The 26,537-nt window shown below is 31.6% G+C and overlaps 1 protein-coding gene across 3 annotated transcripts in view; it reads left to right on the plus strand.

Moving 5' to 3' along the window:
- LOC134716741 (microphthalmia-associated transcription factor-like) overlaps positions 1–20,181 on the plus strand; it is a 31,916-nt gene extending 11,735 nt beyond the window's left edge. For 2 of the 3 annotated variants that reach the window (XM_063579748.1, XM_063579753.1), the window contains exons 2-8: positions 5,845–6,055; positions 10,178–10,411; positions 10,902–11,003; positions 11,581–11,749; positions 12,932–13,007; positions 15,911–16,058; positions 17,044–20,181. In XM_063579748.1, the coding sequence (XP_063435818.1) occupies positions 5,845–6,055; positions 10,178–10,411; positions 10,902–11,003; positions 11,581–11,749; positions 12,932–13,007; positions 15,911–16,058; positions 17,044–17,319 (1,216 nt within the window). In that variant the 3' untranslated portion in view covers positions 17,320–20,181. Of the gene's footprint in view, positions 1–4,422; positions 4,557–5,844; positions 6,056–10,177; positions 10,412–10,901; positions 11,004–11,580; positions 11,750–12,931; positions 13,008–15,910; positions 16,059–17,043 lie in introns of those variants that run through there. The other variant, XM_063579760.1, reaches the window with a different exon arrangement.
- The last annotated feature ends 6,356 nt before the right edge of the window (positions 20,182–26,537 follow it).

Below are 26,537 nucleotides of genomic sequence, written 5' to 3' on the forward strand. Positions count from 1 at the left end.
TTTTAAATTCAACCCAGAATTTTTTAATGGTTGATTATTGCTTGCAGAACGAAAAATTATAATCCCACAAAAAGGGGGCGTTCACCTAGACTATATTTGAACTTTTACCTTTATTTATCTGAGGTAAATATATTTGATGACAATGATGTGTTGATAATGTAACATATGCCTTTGTATTTTTATGGTACAACTAGTTTACTACATGGCTGGAGCTATATAGTTTTATACTTGTCTGTCATCAAGTTATTCTGTCATTTATTTATATCAGTATATACATGACTGTATATAATATATTGAGCCTACATGTATTTTTTGCATACAAGTCTTCCATGGCATGTGGTTCCACACGGCTGATTGCTGATATAACCTGCTTTTGACATTGGAAATATATATTGAGCCTATTTTTAGCATTCAAATCTTCCATGGCATGTGGTTCTAAGCGGCTGATGTTTGCTGATAAAACGTGGTTTTGACATTAAAATATATATTGAGCCTATATTTAGCATACAAATCTTCTGTGGCATGTGGTTCTACTTGGCTGATTTTTGCTGATAAAACGTGCTTTTGACATTGAAAATATATATATTGAGCCTATTTTTAGCAAGTCTTTCCATGGCATGTGGTTCTATGCGGCTGATGTTTGCTGATATTACATGATGTTGGCATTGAAAATCTGTATTTTTTAAACAATTAACCTGTGGTGGATGAGATAGCCAATGACACAACTCTTCACAAGTGACCTAATGACACTGAAATTAACAACTGTATCATCATTACATGTTACTGAATGACCTTCATCAATGATCAAATCCCATGCCAAGACCATTTGTGTTGAAACTTGTTCAGACACTTAAGGTCCTGTATGTTGCAGGGCTTAAGTAAACAATCAAATCATCAAGAAACTGTTACAATGTCCTTTAATATATATACATGTATTCTTCAATAAAGTATACAGCTGGAGTGTCTTAAACCAGTTATCATATGCAATGCACATTAACATAAATATACACTTTAACACACATAATTGATTGATCTTCTGATCTTTCTGGTGATCAAATGGGTGTGTTTAATGTCCAGTGGCAAATTAAATCGAGAGTTGTTTCATTGGCACTCATACCACGTCTTCTTTTATCTAGGATATACAATTTGAACATGTTGAATATGAATGTAGGCAATCATGCTAGACAGTTAATAATTGTATTTTATATTTGGGCTTGTGTGTTTACCTTCACTCAGAAGAACTTGCAATCTGGGTAAACCCTCCATATGGCAAATTATTCCAAAAATTTTGTTATTGTCTGGTAAGAAGAAAAGAAAATGTGCAAAATGAACAAACATGTTGACATTCTTCTAAAAACCTTCTCCCTAGTTATATATTTATCAAGAATGGATTACATTTGAAATTGATAAACATAATTTCATTACTTGGAAAACATACCTAACATGACATATCAGTATTTAAAGTTCCAATTATTGAAATGTTGCCGCCGATATCATGAAAAAGAATAAAAATCATAATAATTGTTATCACATATAAAACTTACTGATTTTGTTGACTTGAATGATCTCAAAAGGATGAAATTGATGATTTCTGCATGATAGATTGATACTGTAAATTCAGAAATTATTGCGTGCATTTATTATTGCGATTTTGTCAATTTCAACTTAAATGCGATTTTAATTTTTACAATTTTTGGAAAAGTCATGTTTTATTCAGTTAAAATATAACAAAATGCGAGTTTACAACTTTGTCCCATTATTCGCAATAATAAAAACCTCGCAATAATTTCTGCATTTACAGTAGATAACACAAGTACTGGTACATGTACACTTGTACCTTGTGATAAATCAAACCTTTTTGTCATGATAATAATGTTTTAACATTACAAAATGATCAGATTTGCCCAAACAGTAACTGTTGCCTAACAATTATTTGAAAAAAGTAAAAAAAACATGACATTCTCAAGTAAAGAGACCTGGCCTGAAGGCATTAATCTTTGCTTAGTGCTCTGAGCACAAAAATCATGCTCGAAACATGAAATCCAGCAATTTGATTGGTTGATTTTCGAATCTGAGTACAAAAATCATGCTCGAAAGTTTTATGACCGTGAGGCCTGGTATGATTGCTAATGAGAGTCCAAATAACATTTAATTCAGCTATTATAGGTCACTCTTGAGAGTCTGAGGCCATCAACATTGAGGAAGACCTATACCATACAGTCAGCTATTTAATACAGATCCTGACATAAAAAAATGTGCAACAAAAAAATAGTTTATGACAGCAACAAACAAAATACAGGTTCCTGGCTTGTCACTGTCACATACAGAGTATTGCATCTTTAAACAGTGTTTATAAGCCCTATACCCTCTCCCTAATTAAACCAAGAATACTGATATGACAGCTCAACACAAGAACTTTATGTAAATACCAGTGGGAATAAACTAATTTGCTTATAACCTAACACTTAAATGATGAAAGAATTCGAGAAAAAAAGTGTGTTCCCCTTAGTACAAAAATGCCCCTTTTTTGCCTCAAAATAAATTCTCTTACATGTAGAGTTGCGTAAAATTATTTATAAAGATAGCTTGAAGGCTGAGGCTCTTATAAACCCACTTTAATATAATGTATTTTTAGTAAAAAGTCTCATTTTGATTCATTGAAAAGTTTCAAATTAACATTTTTCCTGTCTATTTATAAATTTACAACGCAAACTATTTATTGATATATTTTAAACAAAGCAAACCATTTATTAATAGATTTAAAACAACACGCTTTTTTGGAAAAAATACAAAAACTTGAATTTAGTGAAAAGTTTTAAAAAGATAGATGTGAGGACAAATTACAGTACACATGCATGGTACAAAAAATAAAATGATAGATGAATCCAAAATGACTAGCAAAAATGTGATACATGTAGACCTACATGATGGAGCATATCCATGAAAAAAAGACTGTCATGATGTTTTCTTGTCTGATAAATGTTTTTTCTGGAAGTCTAATCATGATTATGCAAACTTGTGATTTTCCATTTGCACTATTGAAGAAATATTTTATTGCACTTGATCATTTGAATGCTGACTTAATTTGATTAGTGAGCGTTGACACGAACATTTAGAATGTTATCTTGCTTTGTTGGTATACGCTGTAGATTAAAATGATTGTAATACTGTTAATTGTGTACTAAATTTAAATATCAGCATATCTTCTGCACTAGATATGTGTAAACTCTCCAGATAGGTGTTGGATTCTAACAATATCTTTTTCTCTGAAAGTTTAGGAAATCTCTCTCTAAACTAAGTTAAACTGTTTAACTTAGTTTAGAGAGGGATTTCCTAAACTTTTAATTTAACAACTTTTTTCTTCCGAATTCTCATCTTTTTTAGCTGGTTTTGAAGAGAATTTGCTTGACCTCAATTTAAGTTCTATTGCAAATTACTAAAATAGTGTCAGCTCTTTACCATTTTGGTGGTCAAAACCTTTGAAGCACCACTTTTCAAAACCCTTTCTCATTAAAGACGTTTTATGAGGAGGTCAAATCTCCCATTTTGAAGTAAAAATCACCTTTATCTTATCTTCACCATCATGTGGTTTTAAGTATTTGTTTTCCCTTTAAAATCCCCCCCACACACACACAATTTTAGATTTCACAATATACCAGACATTTTGTTAGACCTTATTCATATAGCAAGCAGTTAAATTCAATTGAATGTTGATTTAAAAGAAAAATTAAACATTCAGACTTAACTTCAAAAAAGGGAAAATAACATGAAATGGGAATTTATGCTAATATCCATCATAAATGTTTCTCGGATGGACAACCTCACCTTGAAGATTGAAAAGTTGACATCTATGAGTGTCCGAAAATTTTCATTCTTTTAAAGAAAGATAAGGTATATTGAAATGGGTATCACTCTTATTAGAATTAAATACTTCCAATGCCCTGTTCTGACATATTGTGCATCCTTATTTGAGATGCATCAGACTGGGAGCAATCCATGGATTTAATTCCAATAAGATTAAAATGTGAAATAGGTACATGTACATGACTTGCATAAATTTTATCAAATATTATCTGGTATTGAATGTCTGGTCTCATTGATCATATTTAGAAACAAAATGGAATATTTTATGCATCAACGAATATGACTTTATGCAAAGTTTATTAACTCTAGTCTGTCTATATGTAAAAAAGTAAAAAGCCTGCAGTATATGGGTTATAAGAAAGTGATAGGTTTCACCTAAATGTGAGCAGACTTGTTAGTGGCCCTCTGTAATCGATAACACACTTATTTCACTGAAACGTGAGCAGACATGATGGTGGCCCTCTGTAACCGATAACACATTTATCTTCTCACTTGGAAGATGGCCCTTTCAAAGGTCACAAGTCATCTTATCACAATACAAAATAGGTTTGTTTACATCGTAACTAGATGTAATCAAATGATAAATTCATCTATCAAAAACTGTGATAGTTGATGCATTGTACTAACCGGAGGTCCCGTACAAAAGGGAGGTATAGGATAAGACTTGTCAAAATGAAGTTACCAGTTACAAGGTAATGATTTCTTATTTTGTCATCTGACATTTAGAACTCATATGTGTATTTGAAATTAGAATATATACATTTGTACCGTATAGCAGGTTATTTTTGGGGGGTGTAAATTTTTCGCTTATTTTCGCGGATAGAAAAAATTTGCAAAAATAAATTCTGCCAATTTAAAATTGTACATGCAAAGGTATTGATAAAAGTTTTGAAGCCATCAAAATAATAAGCGCCTCATTTAATGAAAATCTTGAAATTGTACACAAGCGAAATTAACCCACTATATGGTATTACAATGTATATCTAGTTTTTCACATCCTTGTTCTATGTTTTATTGTCATGATTGTAGCTTGTTGACTCTATGCAATCAAAGTACCTTTTCTTACCATTGACATCAAGTGATACTATCACACTACTTCAAAGTTAACATATTTTGCTATAAATAGAACATATGATATGCTGAAATTTAAGGAATAAAAGATTCATATCTTTTGATCATTCGTCTTATCTTTAGTATGTAATATTAAGAATTTCCTCCCTGTTACATGTATTTTCCGGTTTGATATATATAACAATCTAAAATTAAAATTGAACTTTGTTCTCGCACTTTCATTTATGGTTCAATACATATATGCCGTTAAACATGTTTACATAAGGGAGCATACTGACTGCAAAAGAGGGGCCTGCTTCAGGCCTGCTTAATCCCTGAATTTATATTTTTTTATTATTTTTTTATAGAAAAGGGCGTGAGGGGGTGGGTGGTTTTGGACCCCCTGCTTCCCCTTAATCCACCTCTCCATGGATGTATTCGAAATACAAGTTGAACATTTATTGCCCACTAAGATTGGAAGAACCTGTATAAGAATCGCTTAAATCCAGGTTCTTTTATAATAAACGTACAGATAAATACATGTATACATGCCCAAATAATGAAATTCTGGTAGTTTTTAAATTTACATGAAATTTCCCCAGTGAACTGCTCTCTTTCAAAAGAAAGTGGGTACAGTACTGAATAAACAGGAAACAGCATATCATATACTTCAGTTATAATTTTTTTATAGATAGATCTGGGTACACTGTATTGATTTCTCATTGTACTTAAATGTTAAGTTCACAGGGTCTTATTTAATTCTATACATGAATATGTAAGACTGAATGAATAAGATAACAATATGTTTTATTGATATATTGTTATGTAGAATGTAACAATGATGTATGCATATATGAAACATTTAAGTCAATAATTCAATAAGATTATCTATTGTGTAAGAAATTATTTCAATATTGTTATCTTTTGCAGTCCAAAAGTTGATTTCAAACACTCAAACATGCCTCTACGAGCCAATATGAAGTTACAGCTACAGAGACAGCAGATTGAGGCGGAGGAGAAAAGGAACCAGTCCATGTCACAGTCATACAAACCTCCCCCATCACAACCACAGATTATACAGTTTCCTATCTCATCATCAGTCTCAAATGTCGACTTAAATGTAGCACCACAGATACTTAAAGTAAGTGTTTACAGTAACCAACCTATATATAACATACAGGTGTTTGGGCCCTTTATAGCTTGCTGTTTGGTGAAAGCCAAAGCCCTGTGTTAAAGACAGTACTTTGACCTATAATGGTTTACTTTTACAAATTGTGACTTGAATGGAGAGTTGTCTCATTGGCACTCATAACACATCTTTTTATATTTATTTTTACACAAAGATGCTAACCATTTTATTTGACAATAAGCATGTTAAGTGTAGCAAAACATTGAATATTAAACACTGGATTAAAGCATTATTTGAAAGGAAATGGGGTTTCTTGTTGAATATTGTGGAGTTGAATGATTGATTGATTAATTGTTGGTGACTTAAAGTCCAGTGGCAAGTATATCATAAATAGCACTGCCAAGGAATAAACTTAACTATTAGTGGACATGTCTTGATCTTTTTGTCATTTTATGGTGATTCATAATTCTCCAATGCTTTTTTAAAGAGTCAAACTCTAGACATTACAATTTTCAGTTTTAATTAGGTCAAGGTCAGTGTCACAACAGTAACCGAAAGAAAAGACTTGGCTTAGGTAAATTTTTTGATTTGCAGAAGATATCATTTCAAGGATACATTTATGTCCAACCTTCACCAAACTTATTTTGATAATGTCACTTGGGATGAAATAACACATGTCTTCATTTATATAATATTTGAGGTACATTGTAGTAGGTAAAAGGTCATGGTCACAGTACCTATAAATAGACAGAATTTCCTTTGAAAATTTATTCCAGACAATATCTTTTGAGCAGTAAATCAGATGGTAACCAGCCTTTGATCGATATCAAGTTTGGGGGTTGAAAAGACACTGTAGATTTTGAGGTCTCTTGGTCCTTGATCAAAGTTTCGGAAGCAGTTTTAGTACTGCAATTTTGTAAAATTTTCCATTCTCCATCATTTGACCTAAATTGTCAGCACACTTTTCAGTCTTCATCACCAGAAAAAGATGGAAGCTGTCAACTACCTGACCAAAAGTATCTTGTTTCTTCTGCTACAAATCAGTTAGGGGGGCTCTGTGGCCTAGTGGTCTAAAGTAGTTTCTTCTACTGTAATCACTAGCCAGTCAACACTCAGGTTGTGAGTTCAAACACTCAACTCCAATCTTTATTGACAAGAACTGTCAGTTTTTATATCAAAAGTCGAAGGTTTTCCAAAGCACTCTTCTTCCACAAATAAAAACTGACTGGCGGCCACAAAATAGCCTAAAAGTGGCATTTAAACACTAACAATCAAATAAATCAATTAACCAACGCATCAGTAAGGATAACTTAGTCCTACTAATTATATTTATACCCATGGTGTAACTTCTCATATTTGGTATGTAAAATGTGTGCATTAGTAAATGAATTTTACTCTTGCCATATTTGTCAGTTTATTTTAAAACTCTTTAAAACTTTAACATTAAATAATTTTATACACATGTAACTTGTAAACAATTTATATTGAAAATCCTTTAGTTCCTTTAAAAATTGTTTTTATAGCCAATTTTGTGAAATGACATTCAAAATCTCCTTCGATAAGCAGAAAAGCTATTAAATGTTGAGAGGTTGCATGTATAATTTCCTTTCTGTGTACAATATGGTCCATGACAAAGGCTACAGGAAATAATATGGTGTACCTCTCACCAATGACAAGGTAATTATGGGGTCATATTATTCACACAAATATTGTTTTTCATGTTTCATGTTTTAACTACAAGTACATGTATTTGTTCCTTTAATGGATACTTATGTTTCTAGTTTTTGACTGAGTGACATAAGCTGCCTTGGGAAAAATCCAAGGTTTTAAAGAAAAGTAACACTTTTAAATTAATATGGTGTTCAATTTTGGCTCTGATCAGTCAGATGTTTTGTTTTTCTGGGCTTTGCTGTTTCCCTAGGGCACTTACCATTGGTCTTTTGTGGGAAGGGAGGTTCTCAGTGCAAACTTTTTTTAAAAAATTTTAATGACAACACACTGTTTTTAATATCAAGATTTTTATTTAAATCAGTGTTGATTTTAGATTTTACTTCTAGGAACAAACATATTTTTCACTTCCCAGATGAACCTTTTTTGAATGTTTGAAATTAATTCATTGTCAGACACAAAAATCCCAACATCATCTTTGTTTTGTTTGAATAGGGTTACAATCAATTAGTACAATGATTAGTATTGTAAATAATAAAAGAGATAAAACATTTCAATAACCATAACCCAAATGTTCATAATAATATTCAGTGTATTTTAACAACTCACCAGGGACATCTTCATATCAAGGCTGAAATAACTTCTTTTGAGTTTTAAAAGTCCTTCTCATGCCTAGTGTAGATAAACAAATATATGTGCCCCTCACCACCCCTAACAAAAAATAATAATAATGAAATAATGGTTTACATTCTGTTCCCACATGATATACACAATTTCTGAATAGTACATGTAAAATGTTTTGTTAGAAATGCCCGTAAAATTTAAAAGGCTTTATATATATGGTTTGTAAACAAGTTCCCATGTAAATATTATCCACAATGACAACAAAAAATTACAAACAATAAAGTCATTGACATGCATATGCATGAATCTAGGGATGAGAAGAAAAGTGGATGGAGATAAACCAATATATGTGACCCCCCCCCCCCCCCCCTTTTCCCCCTGGTTTGTAAAAAAGTTCCCATGTAAAAATCATCAACACAAAAAAAATGAATAAAATCATTGACATGCATAAACCTAGGGATGAGAAGAAAAGTGGACGGAGATAAAAGGTTTTGATTAACCTGTTATAATTTGAATGTCAAGGTTTATGTAGTGTGGACTTGTATAGTAATTAGGTTGTAAGCCTTGGATGTCCTGACTATCAAGTATCATTAATGAGGGGGTGGTGTCCTTCATCAATTTTAAGACACTTTGTATGGGATATATTTTTAGTTAGCATGGGCTTAAAGGTAAGAACATAAAGTTTAGGAAAATAGTGGTTTATTTCAGAATTCTTAGCATTGAATTTTAATTTATTTGGGGCTCTCGTTAAACCTGTTCATGTGTTGGTCTGATGTATAAATTATATTGAAGATATGCTTTGTTTATATTTATGCATCTACTGTGTTAAGACAAGAAGTCTAAGTATGACAATGCTGTAAACTTCTTGTTATAACAAGACAAATTAAACAGCACTTATTTTGATTAAATATTGGTAGAATCTTCAAGAAAATTTAGAAAAGTCTAAAAGCTTCCACTCAACCCAAGTCCCCCCTTTTCCCCCCATAAAAGATTGATAAAGTTCTAACTTGATATTCAAAATTTGTGTGAATTTGTGGTGAATTATACTAATATCGTGTTAAATGGCAGTAGCAGGTACAGTTAGATGGCACTTAACTTTTATATTCATCTTTCACACTTGATTGGTCAAAAATTGTTTACATCCCTGTTAGCCCATGTTGCCTTATCCCAACTGTCACTTTAAATTTATTTTATCCTGCAACTTATATATATAAAAATTTCATATTGTATTTATAGATTCCTGGTACGTCAAAACTTAAATTTAATCATTATTTGCAGCATTTTTTTCCTCATGGCCACCTCAAGTTTAAGTTCTAATTATTTAGAGATGAAAAGGTTAATACAGGAAGAAGGAAATTTAAATCAGGAAATGTATTGTCAACATTTTAAAGACTATTAACAAATGTAGATTGATTTAAACGTCCTAATGGTACATCAAGGCAACCTCTTAACTGTGTATGAACTTTTGTTCCTCTGCACACTGCTCGATGAGGTTATTCACTGGTGTCCCATTGAATAGATAATTTGTACCAGTTTGGTCAAAGGAGGTGTATTTATGGAAATACATGTATACATGTAGAATGAAAATTGTGGTATTGTCAAGTGTTGAGACTGCTTCTAAAATAAGTAAATATGGAAAAATTGTGGAAGTTAAGCTACAGAAATCTTGGGTAAGAACCAGTCAGACTCACTTATATCTTGATATGATGAAATTTAAGGCTTCTGATTAGTCATGAATATTTGAAAGCAAGGGAATCAAAATGACTTTAATATCATGAAAAGTAAAGTAAAAGTTCAAAAAAATTACATGTATTTTTATCTAAGAATTCATTTATTTTGCAGGTCGAGTCAAAGTTACAAAACCCCACTCAGTTCCATGTCCAAGAAAGCAAGAAACGACAAATTCATATGTTCCTTAGTAATCCTCATGGCAAAGTTACATCTGTACAGTCTCTACCTGTCTCAACTCACTCACAAGAGCCTCTACATGCACTGGGTGGTAGTGTCCCATTGGACCAGGACAGTAATTTGTCAGCAGACCTTAGCAGTTCAGCCATGTCCTCTGAAATGGCAGATGTAAGTATATATTACATACTCTTAGCCAGGGGGGTTCGCAGGGTTCGGACGAACCCCTCCTTGAAAACAAATAAGCACTGTTAATGTCAACATTATGTTTTCGAATTTTGACTGTTAAAGTTGAGTTTGTAAGTCCAAAAAAAAGCCTTTGGAAATTCCTGGCTACAGGCCTGTGTTGAGTGATTCCATCATTAGCTAATACTGTGGATTCATTATTTATCATTGCGTTTCAATGATCCTTGTTATTTTGAGTAAATGGGAACCCTTAATTTAAACTTTTAAAGAATATCAAATTTTCTACAGGAATGTCAGCAAATTTCAAATTTTCTATTGCAATGTATGCAGACAAAACCGTAAAATCAAATATCCACAAAAAATGCATTTTTCTTCAGCTTAGTATATAGAATTATTTTCTCATACAACAATTAAAGCTAGATGTAAATATTATATCTTTTAAAAATGTCTTATTTCATTTTTTGTTTTTTTCCAGATGGAACTGATTAATGAGTTAATTAGTTTGCAGACCGTTGATCCTCATTTGGACAGTGATCTCAGCCTTATAGAACCAACTCTGGATCATCTCTCATCTACTGTAAGTGGACCACTTACATTCACTATTGTGTTTTCCTGTTGACGTGTGTTATATCATAGTCATGCAGTTGAAATGCATATTACTAATTGTTACTCATATATTTTAGCCTGAGTAATATGTCTTACTCTGATTTAAATACTATGTTTTTGGTCATAAACGGATAAAAGGAGGATTGATAAATTTATAAATTACATGATTCAAACAAATCCAAATTAATTCAAGGAGTTTTCTGATTTCTATTTACTAAAAATGCTTTGTAATTTTAACCTTGAAATATGTCATGGACCCTTGAAAATAAGTCATCATGATTTGAAAAACAATTTGAATTACTTAAATTGTCTGGCAGTCTTTTCAAAAACAAATGAAATTTTGAAATATTTTAACTCCTGGTTAGATAGAATATAACTTGGGATTTTCTTTCAATTTTATGGGGTGCTATAGTACCATCTACTATAAATTATGGAAGGGGGTATTGGATATGGGATTCCAATGGGTACTTGTAAAAGCTTCATGCATCATAGAAACAACCCTAGTACTAGATTTTGTTTTATCATAAATGTTTTCATTATGATTGCAGTTGCCGCATGCCAACTTATTTGACATATATGAAGTACCAAGAGAAAATTCTAACCAGCCAAACTCTTGCCCTGCCAAATTTCAGCCTGCCACAACCCCAGATTTTATGACAGACGAAGAAGCCAGAATGTGGCAGAAAGACAGACAAAAGAAAGACAATCACAATCAAAGTAAGTCTTTGACAAGCCAGGAGTCGGTTTCACAAAAAAACTTCTAGTTTTTTTTGTGAAACCGACTCCAGAATGTGGCAGAAAGATGGACAAAAGAAGGATAACCATTTAAATGATATTTCTTTTGGTAAATACTGCATCAATTTCAAAGTTATGCTTAAAAAATAATAGATTTCTACAAATTTGTAGTGATATGAAGAAAATCTTGAAACTACTATATATGGTAAGACGTGGTGGCGTTGTTACGTATATTTTGTCAGTCAGTTTCCACATTTCCTGTTGATATAGATAAAAAAACAATTTTAGGAAGTTCAATTATTATACATTTATGAAAAGCTGCACATTTTGATAGTTATTCTACAAATAACTTATGCTGTGCTCTGTAAAAAATGCCACAATGCTTTTTTGTCTTTAACAAGTTAGGTATTTTTAGACTAGGTGTACATATTGAAGATAACATTTCATAAAAGATAGAAGTTTCTCTTCAAATAAGTGCTTTGTCAGTTCAGTGACAAACTAGAGTCATCCGCTCATTTTTAATAAACATAAGACAGGAAGTTATCTAAGTAAGGAAATATCACTGTGATTATCATTATTACAAAATTGTGCATCCTTTACCTATTGTGACAAATCTGTATCGCAATAAAGACTTAGAAATAAGTTTTAAAAATGATTTATCTTAAGAAGGTTTCTTTAATATGCATATCTGATTGCTGATCGTTGATATTTTAATTTATTCACAATTTTTCTTGTTTTGGAGCAATTAAGACCTTGACACTTGTTTATACGTAGAAGGCATTACGATATCACTTGATTTTTGTTGTTGTGGCCTTGACACACACTCCACATCTTGTTTTGTTTAATCTTACTTCTGTAGTACTGTGGATTCATGTATTTTGTGGTATAAATTTAAAAGGATGGAAGAAAAAGTGAATTTTTTTTTGTGCTGGTCTTGGAGGTTTTAAAAAATTCTGTATAAAACCCTATAGCACATTTTTATGTTATTCAACTCTTAATTTTTGTGGTTACCCTTTATCCACAAAATCAAAGTAAATTATCACACCACATTACATATTCAGAGCAGGGGCCCTTTGAATATCAGAGTTGTTGCTTTTTCCTGTAAATTGACTATTTAGAATAATTTCAAATCCACTAAGTATTTTCTTTTTTTCTCTTTTATAGTTGAAAGACGAAGGAGGTTTAATATAAATGACAGAATTAAAGAACTAGGAACTTTGTTACCAAAGACTATAGATCCGTAAGTAATATTTTATAGATTTAAAGAAGGAGGCATATTTTAGAGATCTAATGTGAACTGGTTGATACATTATTCAAGGTATCAGGGGTATAAAAAATGTGGTCAAATATTGATGATTTCTATAAGAATCAAATTGCATGCTAATCACTTTGTTATGTGCAAATTTAAAAGGAAACCCTTGTATCATAGACTAGGGGTGTTGTCTATACTGCTATGCAGACAGCTCCAGTTTTTACTTTGCCTGTTGCATTTCTCTCAGCACCTATAAGTCATATCATGGCATATTGAGTAAGAGATTTAAAGATCCTTTAATGTTTTATTTCCATCTATGTAAACCTTTTGGTACACCTATACATTATTGTACATGTTCCTTTATATTATATTGGCCTATTGTACATGTTCCTTTATATTATATTGGCCTATTGTACATGTTCCTTTATATTATATTGGCCTATTGTACATGTTCCTTTATATTATATTGGCCTATTGTACATGTTCCTTTATATTATATTGGCCTATTGTACATGTTCCTTTATATTATATTGGCCTATTGATGGATTGAAGTAAAGATTTTTAGACCTGTAACAAGTCTGGTACAATCAGTTCTGGTCACCTAGAGGAAAAGGAATGACAACCAATCTATAAGATTTTTCAAACAGGATAATCTAACTTCTTCAGATTCATCATTATTATCTGTGGTACACCAACTGATTTTGTGGGTACAGGTGAACCATAAATTTACAAGTTCAACGAAGTGCACATTTTCTAAAGGCTTGTATGCAGGGGGTTTTAAAACCACAAAATCAAATATTGAAAAAGCCGCAGTTTAAAGCTTAGTTAGATTGTTAAAATCAATATTGACTTACATGTACTGCGAATGAGAAAATACTTTAATTTTCTTATAAAATGTTAATGACATTCTGTATAATGGTGGGGTCATCATCCAATTATGTATTTTACATTTTAAAGTAAATAATCATTAAAAAAAATTACACCAGAAATATAACAGGAAAAGCTACATGAATAGTGTCACTGGGCCAGTGGGGGAGAATTGAATTATTTACAGACAAGATTAAAAAAACAAAAGCTTGTTGGTTAACAGTATGAATATGTCATTAAATGTAACGATAAAAAGGATCTAGTAAACTTATTGTGCACCTGAAAAAAATATTCTGTACACTATTAGATAGGTTTATAAACAAACTACTTGAAGCAGATGACATCTACTTTTTAATTTGTTTAAACTTACATTGTGAGCTCTAGATTATAAGTAATAAATGACGCCTTGTGATGAATGAAAATTCCTCAAGTCCTTGTGTCAAAAGTGAGAATTCAGGGTTATTTCCTTCGGTCATGGCCAGATTTCAAGATATTTTATTAAAGTAGGACAAAGAAGAATTCCTCACACCACTGTATTGGTCATGTTTACACTTCGATTACCTAGTCAATCAAATGACAAGTTATGATCAAATTATTTTGAGGACTTTGATTTATTTAACCCTTGAACTTTACACAAAGTTTTAATATGAAAGTGTGTGTATTGTTATTTCCTGATTTAGTAGGTTGGCATATTAAAATTAAAATTGAACAAAAGTAAGGGGCATCTTTCAGGAATAGATGTTTACATTTAACACCTCTTTTGGGAAAGATTTCATATATAAGAACTACACATGTACATGTAGAATCTAGACTAAATCTAGATCGGAATTACAGAATAGGAGTAGTGGAATAATAAAGAATATTGGAGAATGGGCAACAAGAGTCTAAAGGAGAAGAATAGGGCCTTAAAAGTAAAAGAATACAGAAATATAGACACCCTTCCCCAATCTTCCACTTTTACAGACTCTCTTTAATGAAATGGGCAGTTTTGAAAATAAAATATTAAGAAAATAAAGCCCAAAGAGACTTACAAGAGTAAAATAATGGTAAAGCCAAATTATATGGGATATTTTTCATCTGGGTTTTAAGTGCTTTTATATATGATTCATATTTGTATTTCATAACAGTAGAAGCAAAGCTGTCATAAATATGTTTGTAAACAAAAACATTGAGGTCATATAGAGTTTCATAGCAACAGAAGCTCTATTAAATATTTTAGTAAACAGTCTAAGGATATATGTCAAATCAATAATTAGATGTCCTATTTACTATTTGTCCTACAGTAGGAACAGGTTGTTTTGTAAACAATGGTAACATGTGTTTTTGAGAGAAAGATTCATGAAAAGTTCACTGTCCTAGTGATAACTATGTGATTCTTGCATTGAATTATGTATCTAAGTGTACTACATTGCAGTGATATTAAGGGGAGATAATATATGTTGTCATAAACCCAAAGTAATTCGATAGATCTGTCATAAATGGTAGACAAGCTTATGTTTAAAATAAATTTTTGGCAAAAAATGTCTTCAATTCAGAATGAGATATGAATTCTCTAATGTTTGTCTTAGAAACATTTAATAAGTGTAAATGAGCATACATCCTAATTGTGAAAGTGTTTACTGTTTACAAATCAGTACCCTTTCCTTATGGTTTACTGTTGACACAATTGTCATGGCTTTAAAAAGTGATGCTGTTTTGAGGTTACTATCATTATTTTATCATTGGCTTCTTTTAAGATCAGGCCTTGCCATCACAAAAATTTATTTATGATAATTGTACACATACTAAGGAGTCAACCAATCAAAACACTAGATTTGTTGTTTCCGACACAAATTTTATACTTCAAGTTTATGACATAGAAAGGTGTAATAGCTTGAAGCATGAAAAATGCTGAATCCATAGTTTGATCAAAAAATATTGGGGGCATCCAATCAAAGGCATTGATAGGAAAAATAAAAATATAGTATAATTCAAATGATGTTTATGTATTATCTCATACTTATTTTCTGTGTTATTTTTTGCAGAGACATGAGACAAAACAAGGGCAGTATATTGAAAGCATCAGTAGACTACATCAGAAAACTCAGGAGAGACCAAGAAAGACTGAAATATGTGGAAGATAGACAGAGGAAGATGGAATCAGCAAACAGGAAGATGATGCTGAGGATGCAGGTAATACAAAGATTATAAGAAGTTGTTTATTTCCATTAAATAGGCTCACAAAGAGCATAGTACAACATAATACATAAATAAGACAATAACAAAAAGAAACAACAATAGTCGAGTATGCATACAGTTTGAGCATAAAGAACTATACAATACTTAAAAATATATATATTCCCTCGTTTATAATAGGATCCTTGCTGATTCGGAAATTAAGATTTTGATTTTTTTCAACAGAAGTGGTGGCTTTGAACTTTTATTGTCTATTTTCTAAATTAAAAAAAAAAATTAATCTCCCTTTTCAAAAGGAGTAGGTCTGGTAAGACCCCTTTTTGGACCCAAAATATAACAGTTTTACAAAATTGTTAAAATGTAAACTTTTAGTTATTTATTGGACAGTTGAATGATTCTGCTACATAAATATGGGCTGATTTTGACAATACAATGCACATATATCGGGTTGTAGCACCATCAAGTCATGCTAAATTACTGAAATCTTCAAAATTCTATCAATTTAGTTAAATTTTAGACGGTTTCCGTGTAAAACGAAAGTGGCCGCATTAGTGTTCATCCTTAATATTGAAATGTAGGTTGTATTTTATGATAAGACATAACATATATAAAGGTTGTGGATGAACACGAATGCGGCCACTTTCATTTTTGACAAAAACCATCCGAAAAGTGACGTTTTTTGGCATATTTGAGAGATTTTTCATATTTAAGCTTGAATCGGATCGTTTTTAATGACTGAATTAGTTGAAATCTTTCACATATACTAATTGAATCAAGTGAAATAGACACTTAAGTGTTTAAAAAATGGTCAAAATCTTTCGTCAGATGAAACTGAAAATTGAGGCCAAAATGACTCCTTTATCAAAAAAAGAATACCAAAAACTTAGAGTGGAGTAGTTTACTGTTTAATTTTTTGTGATACAATTCATTGGTTAGTTCCAAGGGAAGTAACTCTAGTTAACAATTATTTTTTTTATTTCAGCAACTTGAGTTAGTATTGAATGCTAATGGCATGACAAGTGGTATGAAAGATGATATGGATCAGTTAGCAAACTTGTCAGCACAGAATGCGTTCCAAGTAACTCATTCCTATGAACAAGAAATAGAACAAGCACCTGCTGTGATAGTGACATCCTCTCATGGATCGTTCGAAGACTTTATGGATGATAGTTCTCCAGTCAGTGGAGATCCCATGTTATCATCAAACCCAGTCAGTCCTAATTCTGTCAACGATGCTAGTGATTTATTTAACTGCTGAGGAGAATAGATTGGAGATCAAGTGTAAGCTCTCTTACATGAGCAAATCGTTAATCAGTAGACTCATTACGATTTGTTCTGTGTATTTGTACAGTGTTTTAAAAGTGATATATTTAGACCTGTCTTAAAACTTGTACACAAAATTACTTATTCTTCATAATTTGAAGTACTTAAGTTATAGTTTGGGCTTGCCCAGAATTATAAAGCTGACCTGTTGGTCTATAGTGCCTTAAATGGTTAGGATTAATCAGCATCGACTACTAAACTGTAAAGTATCTACCACTCTACGTCTACAATGCAGAATTTTCTAAAACCCAATTAAACATTTGTTAACATTGTTTCTTTAAACTGTTTGAAGTTGGTTCCGATGTAAATATGTATATTATCAGATTGTTATGATGTAATTATTGTTAAATAGATGATGATTTCTGGCAGTGCTAAATTATGACCTAATGACAAGTTTTTATCATTTTGTCATCATTCAATAGACTTAGGGATAGTGCAATACTACACAGAAATATTCAAAGATTGTTATCGTCATCATTATTTGTTATCAGATATTTTTTAATTGTTGCTGAATTTGTACATAAAATATATACAGTGAAACCTGTTCAGACCGAACCTGTTTGAGACTGTGGTTGTTTCTATAAGACAAGTTTTACCTTTAAACTCAATGAATTAGTCCTCAATCTTGCTTTTTTCAAAAAATCTGATGACTTAAATTGATCTCAAGGATACTGAATTGTTCATGACTTATGATCAATTTTAAATGTAAGATTTGCTTTGAAATGAGGACCTGGTGTTAAAATCTATTTTGAACAGGTTTTTGGTTTAGTCAGGTTTTACTGTTATGATCTCCATGTACTATTTAGACATAAAAACATATTCAAACTAAATTTGAAGGTATTTAGCTTGATCATCATTAATTATTATTTTTCATAAATATCAACTGTATATATTGGTACTGTTCATCAAATCAAATTAATATCCATTCCAGATTATATTACAGTCAATACACAATGCTATATATCATTTTGTAAATGCATCAATGTGTCAGCCATCACTATCTTTTTTAAGTAGCAGGAACAGGAAACAATATTTTTATTTTTACAGCTCTGAAAATTTCGGTTTCTATATTGTCAATGAAATTGCTAAAATTGGTTTAAATTAAAAAGCCATATTTTATGTGTAATTTGGCTAAATTGATTTAAAAAGTTGTATGGAACACCGTGGCTAATGGCTATCAGTTCACATCAATAACAGTAGGTATTGAAACCAAGGTAGCTGTTAATGGGCAATGAGAAAAGGTTAGAGGCAAATATTGGAAAATCAAAATATTCATCATATAAGTAATGAACACCATTTGTATATATCAGTTATAAATGTATAAGTAGTTTTATTAAGATAATTCAATTGTATGTATTATCCAATTTTCAACAACTTATTTAATTTTAATCATGTATATGATTTGTTGTTTAATTGTACTAATTTTCTTTTTAATTTTATATGAGTTCACAATACTTTTACTTTTGTTAGCATTCAATATCATACTGTTAAAAAATAATTAGCTATGTTGGACTTCTTACTATAAATTTAATCAGCCAGTATTCTTTTTTACTTTTCTGCTGGCAGATTTTGTAATGAATATCATGCAAAAAAAACCTAAAGAACTAAAAATTCAACAGGTTAAAGTGAAACTCAACATTTGACAATTAGTCATTCTGTTTTTTTCAATTATATTCGAGTGGACTATACATGATAACAATTAAAACCTCAACTTTTGACTGCCCACAATAAATGCTGTGATGGATAAGTAAATCTGTTGTTGCACTGTTTATCAAAAGCCCATTCATTTTGGAAAAGAACAAAATTACCAGAGAATATTTTTGCCATAAAAATGGAGACAACAAGAAGTATTTTAGTTTTTCGGATGAATGGTTTCCAATTTAATGGCATTTGAGTTCAGTGAGTGGTTGTAGAATGTTATGTTCAGTTATCAATTGGTGTTAATGTCACTCTTTTCATAAAATAATCTTGAAATACTCAGAGTAACTTTAAGAACAAATTTTATTGGTAAGATATTTTGAAAGACATTAAGATTAACAAAAAGTGTAGCTTTTATTACTCATCAGCATTTTGTAAATGAAGTTAAATGGTTGTACATATTAGTTATGATTATAATTACTGCAATGCTTCAGAACAATACAATTGAAAAACATTTACAATGCTATATATTTCTTATGAATGTATGCAAATTTTACATTTATACGAAACTCAAGTTTTATGGAACAGTTATGTTTTTCATTTAAAGTTATGATTTTATAAGAAAAGGACACAAATATCAAGGAAGAGGATTTTGTTGTTATTTTTTTGCATGTAAATATGATGTTGAAATTATACAAAAATTGAAATACTGTTATTGATAAAGAAAGGGGTAGAATTGCTATCACCATGTTTCAAATTAAAGAAATAGAAAACTTTTAAATGTTAAGTTTTAGTTGAATATTGCATTCAAATGTAAAGTTTCAGTTGAATTTTTTACTTCAGATGTAAAATTTTATTAGAATATAACTTTTAAATGTTAAGTTTAATTCAAAGGTATGTAGTAATTTGACAATTTGTATTAATTTACAATAGATGAAAAGGGAGACAATTTTTTTTTTAACACAATAGATGAAAGGGAGACTACTGCTGGTGCTAATAGTATAGAGATAGCATAGAAATGAAACTTATGAATATTAGATACATGGTGTGATCAATTCTAACCTCTTGTTGTTTGTTAATGAGTTAGTCTTATTTTTTTTTAGATTTTATACTACAACTGTTGATATTACTTGAATGGAATAAAAGATTGAAAATAAAACTTGTTTATAATTTTGATGGGCCACAAATGTGCCATAATATAGGGTTATTGCATGAATAATGGTGAATATTGTCCCTCGTAGAACTTGTTAATATAGGGTTATTGCATGAGGATTGGGGAATATTGTCCCGAGTAGAATTTTATATTGCATGAGCTTGCGAGTAATAATATATGTTCTACGAGGGACAATATTCCCCAATATTCATGCAATAACCCTTTTATTGTATAGCAATATCATTAATATTTGAAAGTTAAAATTGGCTTAAAGTAAGATTTCGTCGTTGATGACGTCATGAATTTTGAAGATTTATTGCACTAGTGCAATATTGGGAATTTATTGCACGCTAACTTTTGGTTACTTTCTGTGGCAAATATTATATTGCTATGCAATAATAATTATTATCACACAGATACTAATCATATGCAAGAAAAAATATTTGGTAGAATTCACCTAATAAAAGTGAGAGATAATTTGTAAATGATACAGCATCCTTTATGTTTTGGTGATCATCCAATGGCCTTGTCACAGTAATATCTAGCCAGGTATAATAGGAGGCAATATATTTACCATATGTGTATCTCTTATATAAAATATAGTGTGTCTAATTTCTGGTTAAAGTTTTGTATGAAATAAGTTAAAAAAGATGGGTGAAAAAGATACCAGACGGACAGTCAAACTCATAGATTAAAAATAAACTGACAACACCATGGCTAAAAATAAAAAGACAAACACAAATAATAGTACAGAAGACACAACATAGAAAACTAAAGACTAATCCACACAAACCCCACCAAAAACTCGGGGTGATCTCAGGTCCTCCGATAGGGTAAGCAGATCCTGATCAACAAGTTGTGATCACATCAACATGAAAACTTTCAACATGATGTGAACTTGTATTAGAAAGGGCATTAGTTCCTCCAAATATGACTGGTATGTTTGGCAGTCTCTTAGTAGTAGTCTTGTTAAGTGAAGTGAGTATTATTTTAGTAACTCTTCAGCCCAAATCCTTGATTTAAAAAATGTAGATATAGATGAGAATTTGTATAGTTAGATTCTTGAGATTGATGTTTTATACTGTCAGTTATTTTTATGCAACCGTCAGTTATTTTTATGCAACCACAAAATTTTTTCTGTTGTATAAATGTTATGATGTGGTCACTGTTGAAGATATTTGATTTCTTGATAATAATTTGAGAATCTATGTAAATAATTGCTTCAGGTGGTTGCACAGTCACTCATTTGCTGTAACTGATAATTCGTTTAAACAATGGTTTGCTACGGAAAATCGTGCAGGCCAATTATGAAATCATACCATGTATACCTCAATGAGACAGTAATACAATGTATGAGAGAGGGAAACACATTTCAGAGGTGATAATCTTTAACAAAAGACCAAGGATTTGTATAGCGAGACTTTAAATTGTCCCAGGTCTATTTATTAATGATGAAATTAAACAGAGACGAAGATCATATGAATTTCTAGGTTAATATGACAAGAGTGCACACACTGAAATGTCTTGCCTTCTTTACTAATCATTTATATTATGTTGATAGTCCTAAATATAAAGCTTTATTACATCTTTCACATGAACTTTAAATTAACCAAGATAGCTAAACAAAGGCCAATGAACCATGAAAATGAGGTCATGGTCAGATGAACCATGCCTTTTTTAACAATGCTCCCATACAACAAATATAGTTGATCTTTTACTTAAAGTTTAAGAAAAATAGACCAAAACACAAAAACTTAACACTGCAATGAACCGTGAAATTGAGGTCATGGTCAAATAAAACCTGCGGGACTGACATATAGATCATAATATATTTCCATACACCAAATATAGTTGACCTTTGGCAAATAATATTAGATAAAAAGACCAAAACTTAAAACTTAACTTTGACTACTGAACCATGAAAATGAGGTCAAGGTCAGATGACATCTGCCAGCTAGACATGTACACCTTACAATCATTTCATACAACAAATAATGTAGACCTATTGCATAAAGTATGAGAAAAACAGACCAAAACACAAAAACTTAACTATAACCACTGAACCATGAAAATGAGGTCAAGGTCAGATGACACCTGCCAGTTGGACATGTAAACCTTACAATCCTTCCATACACCAAATATACTAGCCCTATTGCTTATAGTATCTGAGATATGGACTTGACCACCAAAACTTAACCTTGTTCACTGATCTATGAAATGAAGTGAAAAATGTCTGACGGGCATGAGGACCTTGCAAGGTACGCACATACCAAAAATAGTTATCATATTACTTATAATAAGAGAGAATTCAACATTACAAAAATTCTGAACTTTATTTTCAAGTGGTCACTGAACCATGAAAATGAGGTCAAGGACATTGGACATGGGACTGACGGAAACTTCGTAACATGAGGCATCTATATACAAAGTATGAACCATCCAGGTCTTCTACCTTCTAAAATATAAAGCTTTTAAGAAGTTAGCTAACGCCGCCGCCGCCGTAGCCGCCGGATCACTATCCCTATGTCGAGCTTTCTGCAACAAAAGTTGCAGGCTTGACAAAAATCAGCTACTAGTAAATCATTTAATAAATGTATATCAAGCTAGAACATATCTTTTATTGACCAGTTGACAGCAGTGCCAGCCGTGTGACAAGTAAATCTTAACATGGCATCATAAAGATGAAGGGTATGTATATATATAGTGACACCTCAGCGTACAAATCCTTGAAAAAAAATACTGATTGTGCCTTAATTCTGATTATGAGAAGAAGATATTTTTTTAATGTCAGACTACAAATGATGTCAACCTTCGACAACAAATGCAACAAGAATGCAATTATATTGGCTTTTAAACAATGTCTGACTGTCCTTAATTGTCAAAATATTATGTTCGTTTTCTTCTTTCTAAATTTAGGTGAGTGACACAGGCTCTTTGGACCCTCTAGTTTCAATGATTTATTTAGCGTCAAGGGAAAATTTGTATACCATTACACGGATAAGTTGTCATGTACTAGTACTTTAATTGGCGCCATTATTTAACAACAAAATGTTTATTTTTGTTTGGATTTATCTAGCAAACTACGTATCATTTTTAACTTTGAACCAAACAATGAAGTGTATGACATCTGTAGATTTATACTTTCATATGATTATAAATATATATTTAGATTTGAACTTTCATCTTGGAGTAAAATGGACCCTATACGTAAAGAATTCCGTTTGCCGGCTGTGCGCAATGATGAATGAAAATGCAGCCACGCTCACTGCACGTAAAATAATTCTTGCAACCACTGACAACTCTTTTCAGTTTTAGAGATCTGTAGGTACCCTGTTGCAATAAAATCCTTTTCCCTATCCAACATGTCGTGGCTAATCATTTAAATAGCAGTCAAACTGATCTCAGCCGCCCGACCTGGTAGACTGTCCACTTTGACGATGTCAAGTTGAATATGAATGGAACAATGATTTGCAACTGAACGGAAGGCAAATTCATACTGGAGCATTTTTGTTAACCGTACACCACGTTGAATTAAACCATAAAGATACATACATGTATTAGCAAGTGCATACTCGGAAAACAAAGGAAAAGTGACTTTGGCCTTAGCATATAATTTATCAGACTTCGTGTTTTGTTTTTCAACTTTTGAACCTCATAATTTCATTAAAAAGTGTAATTGTCTGTTTTTTTGTTCACTCTGTCTGTTTAGATTGAGCTGATATTGTGTTCATTAGTAAATACACCAAGTTCGCGTTTCTTTCAAAACGATATCGTTCTACAGGAATGCCGTAGAGTCTTTCCCTCATTTCAAAGGCAGTACATTTTAGTTATCGCGAAAAGATATCAACCAGTGAGATGAACAGAGTACATGTTTTACAAACTGTTATATCATGGTCATCTACTATAAGCTTAAATGTAAACATCACCAGTATCTTAATTTTTTTGTAAGAACAGCTAAATTCGAAAAATTTTAATTTATTAGCAAAGCATTGTGCAGCTTTTCAAGGGCTTCCCGATAAAAAAAATCTATTTTTAAAATCAGTTTGTATCAAATTTTAGTTGTCTGGTGATTATACAAGACTCACTCCCAACTATGACTAGTATACAAATCTTGTTACGTATGATATAACTTTCTAAGTCCAAAAAATGCGCGCAAATGTTATGGAAAGCTGCGCGCAAACGTAATGATTTTTGCGCGCAAATGTAAAGGTAATGCGCGCAAACGTAATGCACCGGTCTTTTGAAGTCTTTTCTTTTTTATTCTTTGACAAAAGCATCTGGCAATTGATCCTCTTCATTATTGAAAAAAATAGTTGTAGTATTTAACCATGGAATTGGCTTTGCTCATTGCTGAGGGCCGTACTGTGACCTATTGTTAAACTTCTGGGCCATTTGGTCTCTTGTGAAGAGTTGTCTCATTGGCAATTATGCATGCCACATCTTCTTTTTAATATGTGCGACACAGTATTGCATATAAAGTGGCGTATAGCCAAGCATATTATTTATGTTAGCTGTTACTGAAAGATTCTTCAAATATATGGGCCATTTTCAAAGCTTATTTATATTGTCTTTCATATTTACAGATTTCAGCTATTCACTTTTTAAAGAAGTGCGGGATTATTAAATAAATGCCATTAAATTGGCGTTTTTATCATTCGAAGCTCTGTAATAGACATAATCATTGAACTATTAAAAACTGAGAATTTCATGCTTACTCGATATAATGGTAGAACAATTACCCCCCCCCCCCCCCCCCCCCACCAAACAAAAAAAACCCAGTTAAAACGAAAAATCATAAAGGTGAGACTATAGGATATGTGTTCCCAATTACTATTAAAGCAATTGTTTTGTTATCTTAGTTAGGGACGACATAAAAATATCAATGAAGGATAAAAGCTTAATTCAAATAGTGTTTTTTTTTTTTGGGGGGGGGGGGGGGGGGTAAAAAATGACTCAAAATTGCTGCAAATTTTGTTTAATTGACATCGATTTTATATACATTTTGTCTATCCTTATTGGTCAATCAATTTTCCCCAAATTAAGTTAAGAGGGGGTAGGGGGAGGGGGGTGAGTAAAAAAACTATGAATTAAGTTTTTTTTTTATCCTACATTGAACTTTGATGTCGTCCCTTTAATATCGGGTACAACATCAATTTGTCAACTTTTCGATTGTTCAAGATTTTCAAGATTTTATTTGAACACTCAGACACAGATACATGTGTAACATGAGGTCATACATAATAGCATTATATAAAAGCATTTGTCATTGCAATACGATTCATTTTGCATACAACTGATAGTGTTCATCAGAATCTGTATAGCTTATTTTCTTGATCACAAATTCTTGTCAACTGAAAAAAACAACAACTGATAGTGTTCATCAGAATCTGTATAGCTTATTTTCTTGATCACAAATTCTTGTCAACTGAAAAAAAACAACCGATGATATATTTTTGAAACATCTACATCTAAGGGAGCTACCATTTGATTTTTATGGGGGGGGGGGGGGGTGTCAGGATGACAATTTATGTAAAAAAAGTCAGGATAAACTAAAATATAATATTAAAGATATAATGGTAGAACAATTACCCCCCCCCCCCCCCCCCAACAAAAAAACCCAGTTAAAACGAAAAATCATAAAGGTGAGACTATAGGATATGTGTTCCCAATTACTATTAAAGCAATTGTTTTGTTATCTTAGTTAGGGACGACATAAAAATATCAATGAAGGATAAAAGCTTAATTCAAATAGTGTTTTTTTTTTTTTTTGGGGGGGGGGGGTCAAAAATGACTCAAAATTGCTGCAAATTTTGTTTAATTGACATCGATTTTATATACATTTTGTCTATCCTTATTGGTCAATCAATTTTCCCCAAATTAAGTTAAGAGGGGGTGGGGGGGGGGGTGAGTAAAAAAACTATGAATTAAGTTTTTTTTTATCCTACATTGAACTTTTGATGTCGTCCCTTTAATATCGGGTACAACATCAATTTGTCAACTTTTCGATTGTTCAAGATTTTCAAGATTTTATTTGAACACTCAGACACAGATACATGTGTAACATGAGGTCATACATAATAGCATTATATAAAAGCATTTGTCATTGCAATACGATTCATTTTGCATACAACTGATAGTGTTCATCAGAATCTGTATAGCTTATTTTCTTGATCACAAATTCTTGTCAACTGAAAAAAACAACCGATGATATATTTTTGAAACATCTACATCTAAGGGAGCTACCATTTGATTTTTATGGGGGGGGGGGTGGGGGTGTCAGGATGACAATTTATGTAAAAAAAGTCAGGATAAACTAAAATATAATATTAAAGATATAATGGTAGAACAATTACCCCCCCCCC

This window comes from Mytilus trossulus, chromosome 1, assembly GCF_036588685.1.
Source record: "Mytilus trossulus isolate FHL-02 chromosome 1, PNRI_Mtr1.1.1.hap1, whole genome shotgun sequence".
NCBI lineage: Eukaryota > Metazoa > Mollusca > Bivalvia > Mytilida > Mytilidae > Mytilus > Mytilus trossulus.